Raw genomic sequence first — 21,042 nt, forward strand, 5'->3', positions numbered from 1 at the left:
GAAAGTCTGTTGTAGCAAGGTACAGCAAATGGATTCAAGCTACATTAGGACTTCATCAGTAAAAATACACACAGTAAAATTTAGTTTGACTAGCAACACAAACACTTGCATCACCATGGTCCTAGTGGAGGACAATACCTCGTACCACTGGTCACTTTCCTTTCAGGTCAACTTCTACAAGTACAAAGACTATTGCTGAAACTAAACCACAAAGGATGGAATTTATATTGTAAGTTTCTGAGGTAGCCAACTTTTTTTTTTTTTTTTTTTTTTAAAGTCAGATTAAGTAAATTACCCTTTTGGACCTAAATAACCTCTTTTAAACATCTAGTATACAACAATATATATAACACCACACTTTTTTAAAACTATTATTTCAGCTATAAACAAGTATGTTGCAAAAATTAGAGATGACTCCCACTTGAAGAAAAGACAGAGGAACAGATAACCGCAGTAGATTCAAGGGACAGTCAGAGACAGGCACATTTCAAGATAGGAGTTTGAGGCGTGCTCAGCATACCTAAAGATCTAGTTAAGGACATTTATTAGCTGTGCCTGTCAAGCAATTCAGCGCTCTGAAGAAGAGTCTCAGACATCAGTCTCTGGCAAAATGCATTCTGCATTTTTTTTTCCCAGGACACAGTTTTATTTTGAATAAATGTTAACCAGGTTGTTTGTTAGATATCCTATACATGCATTTGTATGCATACTCACACCGATTCCCTTATCCATTAAAGAACCTGTGTAAGTAGTAATCAGATTGGGTGGTAGGTGGGGTAAGCAATCTTAAGAGAAAAAATGTTTTTCTAGAACTTGTGTGCTTTTAGTGAAACCCCATTTTTTTCTTCTGAAGAAATTCTTGACTAGTTAGACAGGCAGTTAATTTGTACATATCATTATTCCATTTCAAATATAGGCTTTAGATTTTACTGGTGCATGGTCCATTGCCAGCAACAGACATACAAACCCACCAGTAATATGGAGCTTAAAATGGTAAAAAGACGACACACTTGAAGAGAAATCTCTTTATAGTTTTCATTTAAAAAATAAAATAGGCGAAACTTTAGAAGAGGAACATCCCATTCCAACCAAAATTTTAAAATATACTTCCATGCTAAAAGCAAAGTCTGGATGTGAGCCTCATGGAAGCTGCCAAATAATAAAGAAAGAAACTTAATCTTTCACATTACTCGAACCCATGTCTTTGCTTTCCTGGCTTACATGGCTGTTGGCATTTTTACTAGATTGATCTAAATCCTCAATTTTATTTTCTACTTCCATAGCACTGCTTTCCACAGGACTGTGGGAAGATTCTTCACCTATTTCTGCTTCCATTTTTGTGACCAAATCATGTTCTTTATCTTCCACATCCATTCCTTCCTCTGTTTGTGCCAGCCTATGTTGAACTACTCCTGCCGTTTTACTTTCCGATTCCTCCTCTTTCCTCTTTGCTTTAAATACTTCAACTCCCATCATCCTCAGGTAATGAAGTCTCTCATTCTTGGGCACAAAGGCACGGAGCGATGTCTTTCCTTGCCAACCACACAGCACTATAGGACACTGAAGATCATCAGGTTTTCTACAAACAAGCAGTTACATTCGGTCAACTATGAGAAAGTTAATCTTCAAAACTTAATTTTATAGCCATTCCCTGACAAATAAGTGCACAATGCAAGTGAATGCATTTTATAACTATTCGTAGAAGACACAAGTACATTGGTCTTAACTTCAATACCTAAACAGGTATCTGCTTGTCTACAAGCAAGTAAAAAAACATAAAGCTCAATTGCTATTAAATTTCTGCAACACGCAAAATAATTTTCTGGCTCTGGTTTCAAAACTAATATAAGCAATAGCAAGATGAAAGTTTACATTTAAAAAGTTCTCAAGAGCTTCTGATACTACTTTGTCAACAAAAATGAACAATGAAAAAGTTTAACCTTTTCTATTCCAAATGCTGGACTTCACCGGGAAGCAAACAAACACGCAGTGATACCGTGGACCTCTGGCAGAAATATTAGCTCTCCTTTATAAAGCTAAATCCTACAATTGTTTTAAGAATACACAGGCAAGATAGCTTCTTTCCCTGTTACATTCTTTGTATGCTGTCTGGCTTTACTGTTGACCTCACTGCATCTCTATGCCTCCACTTCTGTTTTTGCTGAGGGAAAATAAATTCTTGTCCAAGTTTTAAAACTGCGTAAATGGAAAGCAACACATGTACTTACTCAGGATCTGGGTCGTACTTCAGAACTATACTTCCCATCGCTACAGGGAAGGGAGGTGAGGGGGACAAAAACAAAACAGATGTGTTACTTGGTACAATGTTAAAATGATTGTAATTTGAAAATGTTCAAGAAAACAAGTTTTTAGACAGCCACACAGCATGAGCTGGTTAGCAGTTATCTACATCAGTACAGTAAACTATAGACAATACCAGTTTTCATTCCTTTTTTTCTTTTTTTCCTTTTTTTGTTTTTGACCAAAGTATTTATATAGTTACAAAAGCAATTGTCAACCCTGCCCCCTCCCAAACCCCAAACAAACAAATGAAAATACAAAACCACATAGTGGATTAATTTACTCAGTGAATCTAGCAAGGAACTTTTACTTAAGTAAAATGAACGTAAGAGTATGCCAGCCCAAACTTTAGAAAAATTGTTCTTCCCATTTTGTCTCATCAAACACTGAAACACAAGGACCAGCGATGACTTGGAAATAAAACAACATAAACAAAAGACTGAAAACCAGTCTTTATTTCTTCAAGCATCCAGCGTACAGGAAATAAAAATGTAATATGAATAGACATTGCTCCCCATATTTAAGAAAATCAAATCTGAGTAACTATATTTGATACATAAAATCATGACAAACAATTGCAGATGACAAACAAACAATTTCAGCTGGAGCACTAACAGGCGTAAAAATCAGTAGCGTATATAAAAATCTTTGTTCATCAGATATTTTAAATGCTGCCTCACAGTATTGCTTCACAGAAGTCACAAGTTTGGCAACTCCTCTGTTCTCTGGAGTTCAGAAACCTTAAAGGCTGCAATCAGAGAGGACCACAGTTTCTAGTAGCACACTGGGTTTCAGTAATGCTTACTTACCTAATTAACAAGTATATTTAAGATAAATGTAGTCAAAATTTTTAGCAAACACAGTTTATGTGACAGTTAGCCTTCCATGTATTGTATAATAATCATTTTGTCATAGCACAAATTAGAAGGCTTACCCATGTCTTTGACCTTCTTTTGTGTTTCACTGCTGAATTTACTTAAGAATGGATTTTCCTGGGTTAGCAGAATTTTAACATCTTCTATGCAGACATTTATAATCCTTGCATGAATGAATGGGTACAGAGTATAAATTCCCTGTTTAATAAATAAATATAATTATTTCAAAATGCAATCTCTACTTTCTGAAGGAAAAATGTTAAAAACAGTCCTTTAGCTAATATCAGAAAACAATTTTCACATTTTAAACCACACTGAAAATGCAAATTGTCATTAGTCTGACAAAGTTAATGCCAGCTGTGCTATAGGCTCTAGAGGAAACCAAAGTATCTGCTTCAAAAATACAATGCTATGTAATTACCTCTTGTGCTAATCTGAACGCACATCCAAACTGTTCACCATCACTGTTGCGAGACCAGACTTTTATCCCTGTGTTAATAACCTGCAAACGGCAAAGCCAATAAGCATCATCAAGGAGTATAAATTCTAAATTACCACTCTGAACTTTGTTTTTCCTCAACTGTTTGACTACAAGGAGGAAGAAGTGATAATTCTGCCATAATGTTTGTTTTACATTAATTAAATTAATGTGAAAATTCATTCAAGAGAAAAAGGAATTCTCACTATCAAAATTTAGTTCTCTCTCAACATAAACACCTTTTACTCCTTTCCATGTTGAAAACCGAACACTGTGAAAGTGTTAGTCTTAAAATGAGGGCAATGAACTATTTTAATTTTAGTTTGAGTAAGAATTTTGTGGGTGATTCTGGGAAAGTCAATCAAGGACGGGATTTTAACAATGCACAAGTGCTTAATATTAGGACACTATATCCTTTGTGGTACTCAAAGTCTCACTGCCTAACATAATGCACCAGTTTCTTAGAATTTTGTCAATTATGTAGCCATTTCCTGCATGTGGGATAAAAGGATAATTATTTATCCATCTCAAGGATCTGTTGCAAAGATGTAATGAGTATCCTTGGAAATTTTCACGATCTGACTGGACGAGGCCCTGAACCATATCTGATCTAGCTTTGAAGTTAGCCCTGCTTGGGGCAGGAAGGAAGCTGGATGAGATGACCTCCTTCTAACTTAAATTATTCAACAACTTTTAAGACAAATCTTTAGCATTTGCAAGGCATTTTCCATGGGAAGTCATAGAAAACAAATTATCATTTTTCCCTCAAATTACATTTCTAGTACTACTTCTTATCCCATTACCATTCAGCTCAAAAACTTTTCAAAATATTCAGTTGTTGAAATGACTTTGAAACAATGTTCCCATGCAACACAGCCAACTAATAATTCGGCTGAAGTTATCCGTTATTTTTGGTAGGCTTTCAAAGCTCTTTGTAGTTTTATAATTAAAGGGGTCATAAATACAACAGTGTCAATGTAAACTTGTGAAGGTACCTGAAGACCACATAACAATGCTGGTACACACACAGCAGTTATATATTCCCTTCCTCTATTTTTAAGTTCCCTTCCATCTGCCAAAAAACATGACGACTTTAATCTTGCAGACTATTATTTACCTCTCAGAGACAACTCTTCATCTCTTTAACAGAGGAGGGATAGAGAGGAAAACATTCATTCAGACTGAAAAAAAAAGGCCTATTAGAGGGCTAATCCTCTATATAAATAAGCTTGGCAATAAAGTTCAAGGAGACATCCACTGAAGCTTATGATCTCTGTTGTGAAAACCTGAAGAGATGAACCATACCTTCATCTTCTCACTGTTGTTCAGAAGCACATTCCTTAACTCCTTAGAAACCATGTACAGCTGTCTCTTCTTTCCTTCCTGAGTTCGAGTTAGTAAATTGATCTTGGGAAATGATGTGTCCAACGCATAAAACTTCCTGTGGCCATAATACTTGTTTCGATTAACTGAACAATGAAATTACATACTCAAAATGCATGGGTTAGCCCCTTTCCTTAAGCTATCTCTGCAAACACATAACACTTTGGCTCCAGAACATAAAGATTAGACTTTCTAAGATGCATGACATCAGAAAAGACAAGCTGTCATAGACACTAAGATACACTCAAAAATTGCCAGTGCTAACTATAATTGGCTATTTTAATTTAAGAAGAGTTTAAGTATTGAGGAGAGGGGCACCTGGTGCAAAGTTAGGGAAAAAGTTTTAGGTATGACCAACTAGATCCATCTTTTGTGATGAACTGAACTACTAATATTCCTAAACTACTAGAAGTCTTACTGCCAAAACAGAAACATTTTTTTCTTACTGAATAGGAAGGAACAATGGATCATCTTCAGGGAGAAACACAAAAGGGTCTTCTTTAAAACCAAACAGCTTCATTTTTTTAGATGGTGGTGGTCTAAAAAGAAAATACCATTGCACTGTCAATTCTAGTAAAAGTACTTGGTTTAAAATCAGTATATTCAGTTCATTTAGTCAACACTTGCCTTATGGTAATGATAGTATGCCAAACAGAATACTGACATTTTCCTGTGCTTCACTAAGACAACACCACCCACAATTTAACTTCTTAAAATGAGGAAGTGAAAGCAGTGCTTGAAAACAGAAGCCACAAAAACAAGTAAACAGAGATTTCTGAGGGAGTAATTGTGAAGACAGCAAAGATCTTCCAAAGGTTAACTTCCAAAAGTAGTTTTTTCCTTAGCAGAGAAGACAGGACTAACGGATTTTGCAAATGCTAATAAGAAAAGCAGTTGTTTTCCTAACTTGCTGAAATACAAGACAGAAAACATGGAAACGTAGGACAACTGAGCAAATTCATTAATTATTCTTCATCGACTTCTAAATGAGTCCAATAATAAAGGAACTATAGAATACTCAGGAATTATGAAGCTGTCACACGACAAACATTTAGACATGGTCTCTTACCCACATACTCCTTCCTTTTTGCTTTGCTCAGTGTCTGAATTCTGCAATTCTTGCATTTTCTTAGACTCTTCATTTTCAGCAAGAGTTGGTTCTTCAGTAACACATTCAGAACCATTACCTGAATTAGCTGCTGTCACTTCAGTATCTCCTGTTCTTTGTGGTAATTTCTGATGAACCTATTTCAAATTATAGTAATTTCAACAAACCAAAAGTAGTATCTAACTTGGAACAAAAGGTACCTATGTTCTCTCTTTGCATGTGCTTAATTCTTATCCATTTGTACATAAGTGCTTAAATAGATGCGTTTAGGGAGTTAATCTGATTACTAAGTCAAGATGCATTTACCTCTGTAAAATGTCTGCTCTGGACAACTTCTTACCAACTGTCCAAGAAAGCTATTTTTGTACCATTTACAAAATCATGTTCAAGCACTCACAGAGCAGACTATTTCAAATCAGGATCTGCTGCTTTCCTCCTAGCACTCAAAGTGACACACACATGCTGCTGCTGCACATTTTCTGTAAGAGTGCTACAACATTAAACGTGGAACAGCATAAACTATTTGGATGACGCTTGCTTCTGAATAAATGCTTCCTCCTTACTGCCACGTACATTTTACTCATAAGGTATTCTAATGAAGCAAATCAAATAAATAGAAACAGCTAAAAGGGATTCACACAAGAAGTTTCTCTCAAAGAGATGAAAATTCTAAGAAATCAAATAAATCATGTCAACTTAAAATCCTCTTGACAGGATTTTAAAGACAATTGACAACAAATGGATTAAAGTCAGATGGCTGAAGCTGCTGCTGCTCCTAACAGTTTTATATCCATTCCCCCTGCTGCTGGTCTGCCAGACTAATCTGCTAGTGAATCACTCCTGAGCAACCAGCCACAGAGTAAGATAAACTGAAATCAGAATTAGCTTACAACACAGCAGAAAAAAGCCTTCAGCAGAGGGACCACACACAGCTGAAGGAAGTGACAGCTTTAGCTACTCAATCTAATCTGCTTCTGTAATTCTTTCAAAGCCTTAATTTTAGGTTCAAGTTTTATCTTGCTATTTTACTATGATTTCAAAATCCCCTCTCCTTTTTTTTTTTTTTTATTTTGAAAGGAGATTTTTTTTTAAAGTTCTTAAGGGATTTAGAAATTTATTTTTAATTGACACACTGAACTATAACTGAACGGCAGATACAAAACAGTTATAGCATGGTTTCTATTATGTAAGCTTTCAAAAAAATTCCAGAAATGTTATTAAAATTTAACATTTTAGCTCTTTTAAAAGAGGTTACCTTAGGCTGGCGTTTATTCCATGGCATTGGAGATTTTTTTATTAACACAGCCACAAAGAAACCTCCTGTGTTCTGGTGATGTGGCAATATCCTAAGACTGGGGAGCGGAAAAAAAGAATGTTGCAGTGTATTCATCATCAGCATTCAGGCTCTCACAAAGTACTAGAAGTGTCACATTTATATTTACTTTCAGGGTAAACTAAGTATTCCTAGTAGGATTGCACAGATTTAATTTATCAAGCTAGAAACAGGATCTAAAATAGAGCATTCTGGCAAAATAACTTGCATCAGTGCAATGCATTCATTTCACCATTCGCATCTGAGCTTTAATGACTCATTTCTAAACACTATTTTTAGGATAGCTATGGAAAGTCTTTCATAGAAAATAAGTCACACTGTTAAAATGTTTAAGTTTTACATACTTTTCCAGTAATTGTGGCTATGTATCTCTTATTGGATGCAAAAAATTTGATCTCTTTTTGTGAGTATTATTCCTTGTAAGCAACTTTCAATAATTTCTTTCAGTTCACTGGAATTTAAATGCTGTATACTGCCATTATATATGAAGCAATCAAAATATACTCAGGCCTATATAATCATAGGTCTATTCTGCAACACATTCCTAATCTGACCTTCTAATTATAATTTGCCCACCACCATACAAGGTTGCTATCAAAACCTCATAAAATCTACTATGGGAAAACTTACCAACGCTCTAGATTCATTGCCTTTAGCTTCTCTTCATCTTTTACTGGAAACATAGTGGGACGTATTTGTGTTTGTCTATTTGAAGGCACATCTTTCCACTCTTCAAACCACTGTCCATCTTTCAGCATTACCTTCAAAGGAGTAAATATAAATACTGTGAAGAATATGGGTCACCATTTTCCAAGTTTTAATTAAAATGCTTTCAAACCAAGGTTCAGACGCCAAAAAGAGACATTATTTTCTGGTATAGTAAATTCTTTAAAGTGTATTGTTCCTGTGTGCACTTAAGAGCAGGAGATTCTTGCCAGCTGTAACTCTTTGCTCCACTTTTTACGCTTCAAAAAGCATGCAGTCAAGTAAAGACTGGTGCAGAATCACTTGCAGTGATCTCTGTTAACCTTCCAGAACATATAGAACACCAAAATCCAAAGGAAGGACAGTGGTGGAATGTACCAGAAGATTAGTAAACGGTCAGATTTATACATTACTTCTTTTCCTCCATGAGACTGGCTGTGAGACATTCTGCTATAGGCAGCTTCCAAGCAGTATAAAAAGGAAAAGGGCCACTGCAGTCTAGTAGAGATTAGAAACGAGGAAACCCAATTTCATTACATAAGAAAGATGCAAGAGTGCAACACAACAGCTTGGTAAGCATACAGCCCCATGACACAGCCCTACATAGGTCATAGATAGAGATGTTTCCAAGGAAAGTTACTGAAGAACCATAACCCCACGAATTTTCTAGTGTCTGTATCTTTATCCAGGACTCAGAACACATCTATAAATCCACTCTAAGATACTGTGTGGACATAACATCACCTCATTCTGTCTAAGGGTCAAAGCTTTTGAAGCACACTTAAGATACAAGCAGAAAATTAGAGCCACAACTCTTGTAGCAAGGCATTCTGAATGCTCTTTAAGCAAGAATACCAAAGTGGAAAAAAAAACAGGGAAAATTCGACTTCAGAACTCTAGGTGCCTGGTTCTGTACTGGATGCTAGGGCTGTAAAAAAGGTCACACCCAGGAATGTGTGGCGCAAATGCATAAAATTAATGACTGAAATGAAGGCCCATTTTTGTTGTTAATGCAACAAAATAGAGAAGTCACAGCGATGGTGACTTCAGGACTGGCAAGTACAATGAAGTGTTTTCATACATCTCGCTGTGATTGTCTTGAAGGTTTAATTAAGTGTTCTACTAGAAACTGAAATGTAAGATTTATCTAGATTACAATTTCACTAAGAACATTAGAACACAGATTGCAGCGTCATGAAGTCTGGCATTTCTCAGCCACTGATCAGATCACACCTAAAATACTGAGCCTTTGCCTGTTCCTGAAATAGAAAAGACTGTACTTCCAGAATTAGTATTTCAAGTCCAAATATGCTGCATGTCATATTGCTAGATGGAGACAAGATAGACTGCGATTCTGAACTGCTCTTCTTTGGAAGTCATGAGTTCAGCTTGAGAGAAACAAACAACGGGACTGATAAATAACTGGAAGTACAAACAAGTCTAGAACTATTTTGGATGTACTAGAATAACTGCCTAACAGCCCTGCTCTGTTCAGCTTTGATTTACCAGTCTAACCACACAATGTAATTGCTGGAATGACAAAGCATCAAAGAACATGCTGAAGTCTTCTCTACTGCACATTTTGCTAGCCTCTTATTAGGGTAGAATGAAGACTAAAAGTGTTGCAGAAGTAGATTAACATATCTGAAGTTAAAAAGGTCTCTTCCTTCAAGATTCTGAAATAACTCATTTGAGTTCACTCATTGCCTGGCTTAAGGAGAAAGTACTGAATGCTATTTCCAAGCACCTGAGTGTCCCTTGAACAAAACCTTATTTTCATTTTGCTGTTTCCAGAGATTTACAGTCAACTGATGCTCAGGAATACTCAATGTAATCACTAAGTCACAAAGCTCCCACTGAACAGACGTTTCACAAGGAAACAAAAGACCACACCAAGTAAAAACAGCACCAAAGCAAACAAATACGTTCAATGATGAACTAGCCAATGAGGCTTGAAAAAATACAGTCGCAGCAAATAAGGGCTGAAGAAAATCTTGCAAACTTTCAACAGGCTTTATTAGCCTACTTTTAAAAATACTCATTAGGGAAATTTGTATTTCAACTGCAAACAAAGAAATAAGTGTTACAGGGAATACAATATACTCTTAGAGGTCTTTATGTATATATTTTGTAGCCTTACACATTACAAAAAAAAAAGTAAAATTAAGATTATAGAGCCACAATCATGCATTTTACATTTATCCTTCAGGCACAAGCATATAATTTACACTTTTGGAAGTGTAAGAAGAAAGAAATCAGCTAGTTTCTAAGCTGGATTTCCAATGACAGAACATAAGCAGACCTTTATTCCGTGCATCTTGTTCATTAGCCTACACACAAGCACAAACCTGCAGACTGTACCATTGCAAGAGACTAGTGAAATGGTGAGAGAAGGTAGAACAATCAATGGCGTTGCAAAGGCATGCACTCATAATTAAAATTTAATCAGAGCTTCTTTCCCTACTACCAGGATGGCCTTCTACTCTTCTTGATTATACTCTTAACAGAAAGCTGAAGAAGCTTTGGGGTTTTTTGTCCCTCCCTACCAGTCTGTTTCCAGAACTGAAATCATGTAAGGCCTGGAACAAAATACAGGATTCTATTAATATTCTAGGATTACTCACATAACTGCAGTTTTTATAGCTTATTTCCAGAAAGGGTTTAACAGCTTTTACTTCCAAATGATTCAAATGGACCAGCTAAAGAATCCTAGAATCTAACACTCACAGACTGTAAAGACAGAGGAGGAGGGATAACTTAAAAAGTTACTGAAATTATGTTGCCATCTACAGGCCACATGCTGCAAACGATAGAAAAGGGAATTACATTATGAAAGTATAGGAGAAAGAGCAAAGAAAGCTAGAGGAAAAGACGAGGAGAGCAGATAAGGAGACAAGAACTTACCATCAGAAAGATTTTTAGCCCTCTCCCCTATAATACCATATTGTCTACAACTCTAAACAGCAAATCACTACGATTACTTCAGCTCAATCTAATGTTTTGAAATTTTACACGTCAAAATTTCCCTAATTAAAACTACGATAGACCAAGAACTTCACAGAAATATCAGGTAAGTACCTTCCATTTGGTAATTCCTGGCATCCTCTTCAAACCTGGCAACTCAGAAGAGACATCAGCAAGTTCTAAGGCACCTGAAACCCCAAGAACATAAACATTCTTGAAAACAGAATTTGAGAGTCGTGGTTCCAATTAACTTTTACAAAAATAGTTTTCCTTCAAATTTTAAGACCATTTTAAGACCATTGCTTTTTAAACCTTTCAAGGAACAAAATGTTATACAATTACTACTGTGTCAATTAGAAGATGGTAAGAACTGTTCATAATAACTACAGAAGTTTGCAACCTATAAATTAACCAAAATATAATGTTTAGATACTTTTTGTAGCAACTGCATAGAGCAATACTCTACAACCTGTACCGTTAAACATCAATGTTCCAGGCAATGCAGCCATAGAAGTTTTTATTCTCACTTACTTAGTATTTGGATTTACTACACTGATTAAGTATTTTTCAGAGAAGTACTCTTTAGGGATGACTAAGCCTTTTAAAATACATGATATATTCTGATTTTATGGACTTACAATCTTAATATATTCCAGTGTGAGAGGAAAAAGAATTTATTATTTTTTAAATGGTAAGTAAAATTCCAAACTATTTAACAGGAAGGTAAGTACTATCAACCTAACAGGAGAAAAGGCTATGTGCCTAAAATATGTCAGATTACTACAAGAAACACCAACAGAGTATAATTTAATTTACTGAATAAAAATTTTAAACTGCCCCAAATCCAGAAAGAATGATATAAAAACTTACTGTTTTAACCAAGTGATCTCTCTAGAGAAGAATAACCTTAAAATTTCTTTTTTGTGATTCTGAATACTTAAGTTGTTTAACAATCAGGTAGGCTCTTCCTCACGTTGTACACAATTTATCAACCTGTTCTACACGACTAACCATTTACTCTTACAGTGACAGTTTAAGCAAGTCTTTTAACTAAATGAAAAAGTGATACATGAATTCATAGACAAATTCCAAAATGATATTTCAAATCTGATTAAACTTGATGTTTGCGTCCATGCCTACCTACAGCATGACTTCAACAGGTGCCTCAAGACTACATCAGACTGATCAGCCATTAAATGGTCCATCAGAAGTACTACAACTCCCAGCAGAGAAACATGGTACAAAAGTGCCTTTTCCTTACTCCTTCAGACCCAAGGGGAAAGCTAACTCTGATCTGCTCCACAGGCAGCAGTAAAACACCGTGCTAGGAACTAAGATCGAATAACCAACAAACCTTCTGGACTCACCTGAGCAAACCCTTGAGGTCCAATGCCCCTTGCAGACCACTCCACTACCTCGCCCTTCTTTAGCTACACCTATGTTCAAGCCCCAAGGATAAGGTTCGCTCGCTGGGACACATCATAGCCTCCAAGTAAGCCTCAAAATACCCGCACTGGGCAGAGACAAGATCCAAATGCCACAGCCCAATACTGCAGTCAAAATCCTTACTTCCAAGTACTGAATTTGCCTCAAATACTGCAATTGTTGGCCTCTGTCAACATCCATACTGCTTCGTGCTCCTATCCAAACTAGTCCTTACTGCTTTCCAATCTTGTCATCGTTAAACTTAACTCTGGCGCACTACAGCCTTCAATAAGCCAAGCATACTATAATTTACTGGAAACATGTCTATGTTGTTTTTTCACTCAGTCTGCCAAAAAAACTACCTCTAAATAAAAATGTCCTTTGGGTGGAAATTAAATAGTCAACTCCTAATTATCTACAGGCATTTTAGCTAAACTGCTGTTTGGAAGACAATGAAATTTCATGCATAATTTGGGGCCAGACTCATGACTGGCACAAAGAAAACTTTACACAAACCAGGCTATTCTACTTCCAGCACCAGCTCAGTTCCAGGACTAATACAGCTGCTTCTGTTCTGTACAAGGCTCAACTTAACAAACTCTGCAGAACTTTTCATGAAAAATCCAATTAGATGTCTCCAAACTTCAGATTACTGACTCAGCAAAACAACAGTGTCCACCAGCTCAAGACCAGAAATTTGGGCTACTAAGTCCTACTACCATAAACTGATGCAATGGAGCCTCCCAGCTCATCTCAATTTTTCCACTTCTTGTTACTTCAGATGATGGAGACTTGACAGCAACTTATGCAAGCCTTCATATGCAAGTCAAAAGTGTAAAAAAATCCCATGAGCTTAAAGACATTAAAATTCCAAGCATGTCAAAACATGGGTCAAAGAATGTCAAAGGTATCAGTGATTCCCACCTACTGGTGCACAACAATTCCTCTAACTGCTTAAGTACACTCTGGGATTTTTACTCCTATGGTGTACAGCAGTAATGCCCCATGCTGTGTTTTCCAAACGAAATATGAGTGTCAGAGAGGGACTCCAACCAGTGGAATTGGTTAGCAGAAGCCAGAGAACACAGACTGAATGCCATTGATCTGTAAGAAGTGTCTTGTGTATCATGAACAAAACTTCTTCAGGTTTTATATTTGCACCCGATTGAGGCCCATTTAAGAAGCCTGCTCATATCAACACCGATTAAATCCTATTGGTACCAAAAAATTGCTGCAGTTTTGTATACTAGGAGCACGTTACCTACACTAAGTTTATTACTAGTACTATCATACACATATCCTTTTTTGGGCTGAGAAAAAAAGATTTCCGGACTCCGTCCAAGCTCGCATTCTCACCTTGACTCTTTTCCAGCAGAGATGCGATCACAGCCTCATTTTCGATAGGATTCAACGAACACGTAGAATACACCATTCTCCCGCCTTCTGCCAGCTGTTCAACACCACGGGTTGCAATTCTTAACTGCAATCTAACAGAACACTCTTGGTCTAGCCAGGTATCATTCAGGAACCAGAAAGATTTGCCATCAGATTTCTTACAGGTGAAGCTATGTTGCAGACACATAACTCTCCATACAGAGATGGACTCCATGGATTAGTCAGTACATACGGAGTTCCACAGCTGTCTCCAGTATACAAATTAAAGTCAGTTTTAAACTAAGTCAGCTTAGTGCAGTCTACACTGCAGACACACTCACAATTACACCTATTAAAACAGCAATTAGATCAAACATTAACACTACTGCATGACAACTTTTAACATAACATTCTGTATTTTGTTCTCTCTACTGGCCCATCAAGTTTATTATAAAGTACTCAACGCTAGAAAAATAACCCCCCAAAACATTACTCTTCTCTGAAATCTAGAGTTAAAATGAGGAGCAATCTGACTATTACAAATATTACGGACAACACAGCTGAGCTCGCATTGGTCTTCTGAGAAAAGTATCACTGAGCTGGATCACCAGCTTATACCCTACCTGCATACTTACAATTGAAATAAAACCTCTAATTATGAATGAGTTACCAAGCAGCAAGTCACCATAGGTAAGCTGAGTCACAGTAACTGACCACATTCCCAGCTTGTTACAAACGTACAGTAAAATGTTCTAAGCTTTTTCATCTGTGTTTAAATTACTGCTTTTTACCATGCACCTGCACTGGGCTAAGTACTCACTCACCATCAGTTAACATAAATCAATCTCAGGTAACGAAACCGTTTATGTATGATCTCTAACATTCTAAAGACGCTAAAACATTACTATTAAATTTTACAAGTTTTTGTATTTTCCAACAGTATTTTACCTGCCTAAATGCTAAGAATCCCAACCAAATTATTTGTTCCTTGTTTTATTAGCTTCCTTGTCTAAATTAATTCAATGAATATTGATATGTCAGATATTCATAAGAATACAAGAAATTTATATTCACACATTCCACTGGAGGTTGACCTCACATCTGAAACACTACACCTTCTCTGAACATCACATAAGCTCTTGATGTGAGAGAAAAGCGACTCTTCTTAGTCTCTGCTTTGCCATATATTAACATGTGAATGTATGCAGATATTAAAGATATGGGAAAAGGAAGAGAGAGAAATGAAAGAAGTGCAGATGTGTAATAAGCATTTTTACCCATGAAGCTGCAAACTGTTTTGTGTTGTCCACTTCTTCCATACATCAATGTTTTTCCTCATGGTTCCATCTCCACTGTAACAGACGTTGACCAGATTTGCATGATTTATTGGTAAAACTCATTTCATATTCAAGTCTTTCACTGCAGCAAAAAATTAACAGTACCTCTCCCATGTTAACTAGTTCTCCTATACTGTACTGTTCATTTCTACATTACCTTTGTATTTCAGCACCCTGAGTGTAAGTTCAAAATTTGAAGCCCTTCAGCTGACGAAATTTAAGCACCACTTGGAATGAAAAAAGTTCACCTTGATTTAGTATCCCCTTACCTAAGACAGTTTAAGGCATTCACTCGTTTTGGAAGATACTATAAATCATAACTCACTAAGCAATTCAGAAAGTGTAACTCAGTAACACAAAAATTCTATCATTGCACTTAGTGCAATAAAATCTGTGTATTGAAACTACATGCAAAATACCTGCAGGGGACGTCACACAAAATCCTGTCATAGAAGAGGACCTCTTTTCTTCCATCAACATCTATTTGTAGATTGGGAATGCTGGAGGCATCATGATTTACCACCATGATGCATGGACTGTTTAATCTCTTAGCCTGATGAACCAGCAAATAGCAGCGCTTGTTGTCGACATCATTAGCAATTACAAAACCCTCTGGGAACACAAAATAGTGGGAAGATGCTTTATTATTTAACAGCTAAATAATTATACATAGTTTATTGCCTTATCTTCAAAGTTGTGTAAACCTTTCACTAGAGATTTTTACTTAAAAGACTACTCATGAATAGAGGACTCCTTGCTGAACATAAAATAACATAAAATATATCGAGGTTTAACTGATGTGTCAAATATAGTCTCAAGAATTCTAGTTTGCATGCAGCAGAAATAAGACACAGCCAAGGGCCCTTCAACTTTTCACTCTCAAAGTAAAACCCTTGTAACAGAGAAAACCTCCACTGCCACCAAAGACAATCTCTGTACATCAGCAGATTTTCAGTAGAACACAGAAAGAATCCACTCCCCCCAACCTCACAATTTTTATGGACAGTATTTTCTGCTAGCATCTAACTGAAAGTAAAGATTTGGAAGCTAAAAAAAAAAAAAAAATCATGACCATTTTAAGGCTAAAGCAGCTTAATCCAGTGTTTGCAGGATACCACTAAAACACAAGGACTCATGGGCCACCATCTAAAATTAAGCTCTGATCACATCTACTGTAGTCTGAACTGTGAAGATTTATAATCCATCTCCCTCCTTCAAGCCAAGGAAGCCCACAAAGTTTCACGGAAAAGGTGGGGTACTTCTTATTTCATATAACTCAACTACTTTGGGAATTCAATATGTAGTTAAATGCAGTTACTTATTTGTGATATTAAAAGTAACCTTCTACAAGAAAAAGAGGAAATTCAAAGTCACAAAAGTTTTTGGTAGTTTTTCCAGACTTACTGGGGAAAGGAACATTCATGTCTGCATGCAACATTTCAATGAGTTGTGCAGTCTTAGATCCAGGTGCAGCACACATATCTAGAATCTACAAACACCAGAAAGTTAAAAAAGTCCTACCTTGTATTTTTTTAGGTACTTGAAAAATTTATTATGTGTTCTTGTTTAAATTAAGTATTTTTGCACACAATTGCAGAATTATGATTGTTCTGAACACCAATTTGCAAAACCACAAAGTACAGTTCTGTTCTTTGTATGCATCATGGAATGCAGCTTTGTCTCTAAGGGTCTAAAATATAACAAGGACTTTGGTTTGTAGGGAACAAATACATCAGCTGAAAAAAATGTGAAAGAGAAAGCTGATTATAGATATGGGGATATGGTCCTTTTATCAGCTCACAAGTAATTCCAACTGAAGTTAACTGGAACTTTACATATACACACAAACATTAAGGGAAAAGTTACATTCAAGAGCAAGCTGTACTTCTCTTTAACTACCAGTAAATTGATCAGAGACTATTCGACACAGTTGATTATATAGATTTTATAAAAATGAACTGCTATCGCTCCTCACACATTTGCATTTTAATGCAAAAAATCAGGGCAGCATAAACGGCCTGTTTCTATATCCTGGAAGAAGTACTTGGGAAGTATTCGAACCATGATCGGGCAGCAGAACAGAACAGCACAGACACCAACACCTGATTTCCAGCATATTTCTCCCTTCTGGTTCATCACAAACTGGGCTTGTGATCGAGTCATTCATAGAGTCACTTTCACAGCAAACCATTTGACAGCTAACACTGTTTTCTTAAGTATGGAAGCTTAGAGTCTTTCCTCTTGCCTAGTTACAGATTTTCAGAACCATATGACTCTGTCTATCTTCTGGACCTTTAGCTCCAGCATCACGGAATGCAGCAGTGTTAACGCATCATGAGACATACCCAGTAAGAGAGCATCATATCTGCTGTTCAAAGTAACAGTTGTGACACTACCAGTTTCTACTTACTTTTGCAGATAATGCAAAAGATAATGAAGAATAAGCAAGCCTAAACATGCTCTAAAATTGTCCAGCAAATTGATGGTGAAGGAAAACTGAATTGTAAAAATGAACAGAACAACAGAGAGGTTTGACAGTCATCCAGCTGATCCTTGTGTAAGATAGGAATCAGCATGGAAGACATGATGTACAGAACATGCTGGTTAAGCATGAAAAGTAACCTGCAATTCTGGTCATAACAAGCAGCTCAGAAAGTAAGGCACTAAGAACCATAAAAGGTCCTAAATGACAACAGCCAAGGCATCGTTACAACAGCTATTTGCTGTCTTACCACAAGAGAGCATAAAGAACCTATTCAGAGTCTGATTTATGATGAAATTTGTGAAATCTTACAGGAATTTCTGGAAAGCGCTTGTTGAAATATAGTCACCAAAGTTAAACATTCAATGCAAAAAACATATACTGCTATCGTAGTATATGCAATATAAGTAAGGTGTGTGCAAAAACATTCTCACAATTTGTGTTTCACATTAAGTCGAACAAATTCACTACCTGTTCAACTCCAGACAAAACTCAAAATGCACCTGTGACACATTAGGACTGGATCTATCGCTCAATTCATTATTCATTTAAGAGAGGTGAGAAGACCTTGCCTCACATAACATAGCCATCAGCCCTGTGTCATACATTGGGTTGGGGTGAGAGTAGGAGAAAAGAAACGAAAAATTATGTGTGCTAAGTAGTGTTAATATAAAAACAAGTGTGTACGAATGAGCCTCTAAAACATAGAGGTCAGAAGTTTGAAAAACTTGAAATTTTAAGACACATCATGAAAAAACTAAGAAAGAAGTGCAAAACATGGTTGCTTGAGATAGCAAGGAACTTCTAACTAGGTCATTAACTTAACAGATTAAGAGAATAAGGCCACCTGACAGATTCATTCTGCAAACAAACATAGTGTATGAAAAGATCACTAAGGTTAGAACAGGAAGTTTGCTACCAGATATCCCCATTCCTACAGTCTGCCATTAGAAAATATCATGGGCATTCCTCAGACATCTCAATTAAAGTCAGCAATCTTCAGCCACCATCAACAGTATGTTTCAGCTCACCCAAACTTATTTTGCCTAACAGATTTATAGAGCAGAAGTTTGCAACTTCTTCAAAAGGCACAGAGGGGTAAAAACTACCTGGTAAAGAACATTATCGTTTGGATCTGGAAAACTACATCTGTTTACAGTGTGATGGATAGCAGGAATTTAAAAATGGTCATCTTACTTTAAAAGGGGGTTGAAACATGAATATATAACTTTGATGCAGCTGAATACATTCAGACTTTGAAAGTAAGATTATGTAATACTTAAAAACTAAGTGGTTTTTTACAGGGTATTACATAAAGCTGAAAAAGCAGATGTTTCCCTGACAGTCTATTTGTGATCTGAACACTGGTCGATTGCTGTGGTTTACATGCAGAAGGCATAAAACATACAAACATAAAACAGAATTGTGCATCAGCACTGATACTGCTGTTGTAATGTGTATTTTAATCAAACTATCTTCCAGGAAAAAACTCTAGCACACAGTATATTCTAGAGGTACCTTATGATGAGGGTTAACATTAAGCAGCAGAGGTGGGATCATACTAACAGCCTCCTGACGACTGATATTTCCCTTCAAAGGAAAAAACAAAACCAAAACAAACTCCTTTTTATTCCATTCCGAAAGAATGCATTTCTTTTGCAATAAATTTTTATAATCTCTATGTAGTAAAACGATAAAGCAATGGAAAACACACTATTAGGATTAAATTTTGTTAGCATTTAACAAACAAAATCACAGTATTTCACCCAATCGAAATTTCTGGTAATTGCATATTTACTCCAATTTTGTTCATTCTACCGATGTAGTTTCTGCTCAAGAGATGAGACGCTGGCTTCAACCAAGTGAGAAACATCCATCACCAAAGGTAAGTCTTGGTATGTACACACATGCACTTTTTACCAGACTCAAACATCTGTTTTCTAACAGCAACTAATTATTTTACAGGGACTCATTTTCACATTCTCAAACAAAAAAAAAAATTGCAATTAGTTTAGGAGCAATATCTGTAACTGCGGTTATGTGCCAGAGTCATGGGATGAATCACTGTCAACAGCAACATGCAATCCAGATTCTTCTGAGCTACTCAACTTCTGAGAGAAAAGGTACAGTCTCAATTTCTCATAGCGCATTTAAATAAAACTCCGCTCAGGATATGAAAGAAAAAAAAAATCAAGATCTATCCAAAACTTACACATTCTGTCTCGCTAACCAGAAACTGATGAAACTTTTCCAGTTGCGGTGACTTGCGTAAGATTTTTCTACTCAAGTTAGTGTGCCAGGCTAACTCTTCTGGATACCTGGGGGGAAAAAAGAGACAGAAAAAGGTCAGAGGCAAATTAAGAAACAAAGCACTTCGTCAGGCTCGATGTCGGGAGTATGCAGGGGGGGTCACACCACTTCCAGCTCACTTACCAGCTCAGCGGCTGCGGCATTTCGACTTTTTGGCCATCCACCTCCAGGTTCTGCAGCTCTCTGAAGTACTTTTCCTTCAAGCAGTGGAGAATCTCTTTGGCGTGACTGCAAGGGAGGAAGACCCGCAGAGGAAGGCCGGATCGCGACGCACCTTCTCCAGGCAGCAGACCGCCTCCGCGGTAAGATCGGCGGGTACCTGCCAGCCCAGGGCAACCGGGGGAGCGGAGCGCGCCCCCCTGCCCGCCACCGGCCCCCCTGCCCGCCCCGCGGCCCCTACCTCCGGTAGCCGGTGATGCGCAGCGTGGCGGGCAGCGGCTCCCTCAGCGCCGCCATGAAGGCGCCCCACTCTCCGGCGGGGACGATGCCCAGCTCCCGGTAGTACCGCTCGAACAGCTCGTTCTCCTTCACGATCTCGGGGTAGCCGCCGCCCCAGCCCTGAAACACGCCGCCACCGTCAGCCCGGCGGCCCTGCCGCTCCCCGCCCCGCCCCGCCCCGGCTCTTACCGCTTGGTCCCCGCCGCCGTCGCCGCCGCCCCGCTCCCGCCGCTGCTGCTGCTGCCGCCTACGGTCGCGCGCCCGGCGGCCCATGGCGGCCAGGCGCCGGCCGAGCCCCACCGCGCGCCCCGCCGTCGGGGCGGCCGCTCCCGTCCCTCCCGGCCAGAGGGATCGCGAGGCCAAACGGCTGCCGCACCGCGTGCTCGCGCCGCTACGCGCATGCGCGGGCCCTCCCCCAGCGCTCCTTCCGGGCGGTGGCGGCGGCGGCGGCACGTCGCGCCGCTACAGCCGCCGCCACCGCCCCGGCGGAACTTCCGTTCCCAAGCGCCACTCCCGCCCGCGGCGGCCC

At 38.0% G+C, this 21,042-nt stretch overlaps 1 protein-coding gene across 1 annotated transcript; it reads right to left on the reverse strand.

The window, feature by feature from the left end:
* Positions 1-601: 601 nt before the first annotated feature.
* On the reverse strand, positions 602-20,997 carry NSUN2 (NOP2/Sun RNA methyltransferase 2). Its single transcript, XM_075142420.1, has 19 exons — positions 20,703-20,997; positions 20,476-20,633; positions 20,199-20,303; positions 19,978-20,083; positions 19,284-19,355; positions 16,688-16,772; positions 15,703-15,895; positions 15,224-15,298; positions 13,929-14,059; positions 11,262-11,335; positions 8,109-8,239; positions 7,401-7,497; positions 6,107-6,282; positions 5,484-5,576; positions 4,960-5,095; positions 3,598-3,678; positions 3,236-3,374; positions 2,229-2,268; positions 602-1,579 (listed from the first exon to the last, which is right to left on the reverse strand). The coding sequence occupies exons 1-19, from the start codon at positions 20,784-20,786 to the stop codon at positions 1,174-1,176; spliced, it is 2,382 nt and encodes a 793-aa protein (XP_074998521.1). The 5' UTR covers positions 20,787-20,997; the 3' UTR covers positions 602-1,173.
* Positions 20,998-21,042: the final 45 nt, after the last annotated feature.

This window comes from Calonectris borealis, chromosome 2, assembly GCF_964195595.1.
Source record: "Calonectris borealis chromosome 2, bCalBor7.hap1.2, whole genome shotgun sequence".
Lineage (NCBI taxonomy): Eukaryota > Metazoa > Chordata > Aves > Procellariiformes > Procellariidae > Calonectris > Calonectris borealis.

Coding starts and splice junctions, on each gene's coding strand:
- NSUN2 (XM_075142420.1), bottom strand. CDS start 20,786: ATGGGCCGCCGGGCGCGCGACCGTAGGCGGCAGCAGCAGCAGCGGCGG. Junction 20,634..20,702: donor ACGGCGGCGGGGACCAAGCG/GTAAGAGCCGGG, acceptor GGCGTGTTTCAG/GGCTGGGGCGGCGGCTACCC. Junction 8,240..11,261: donor CAGGAATTACCAAATGGAAG/GTACTTACCTGA, acceptor ACTCCTTTGAAG/GTAATGCTGAAAGATGGACA.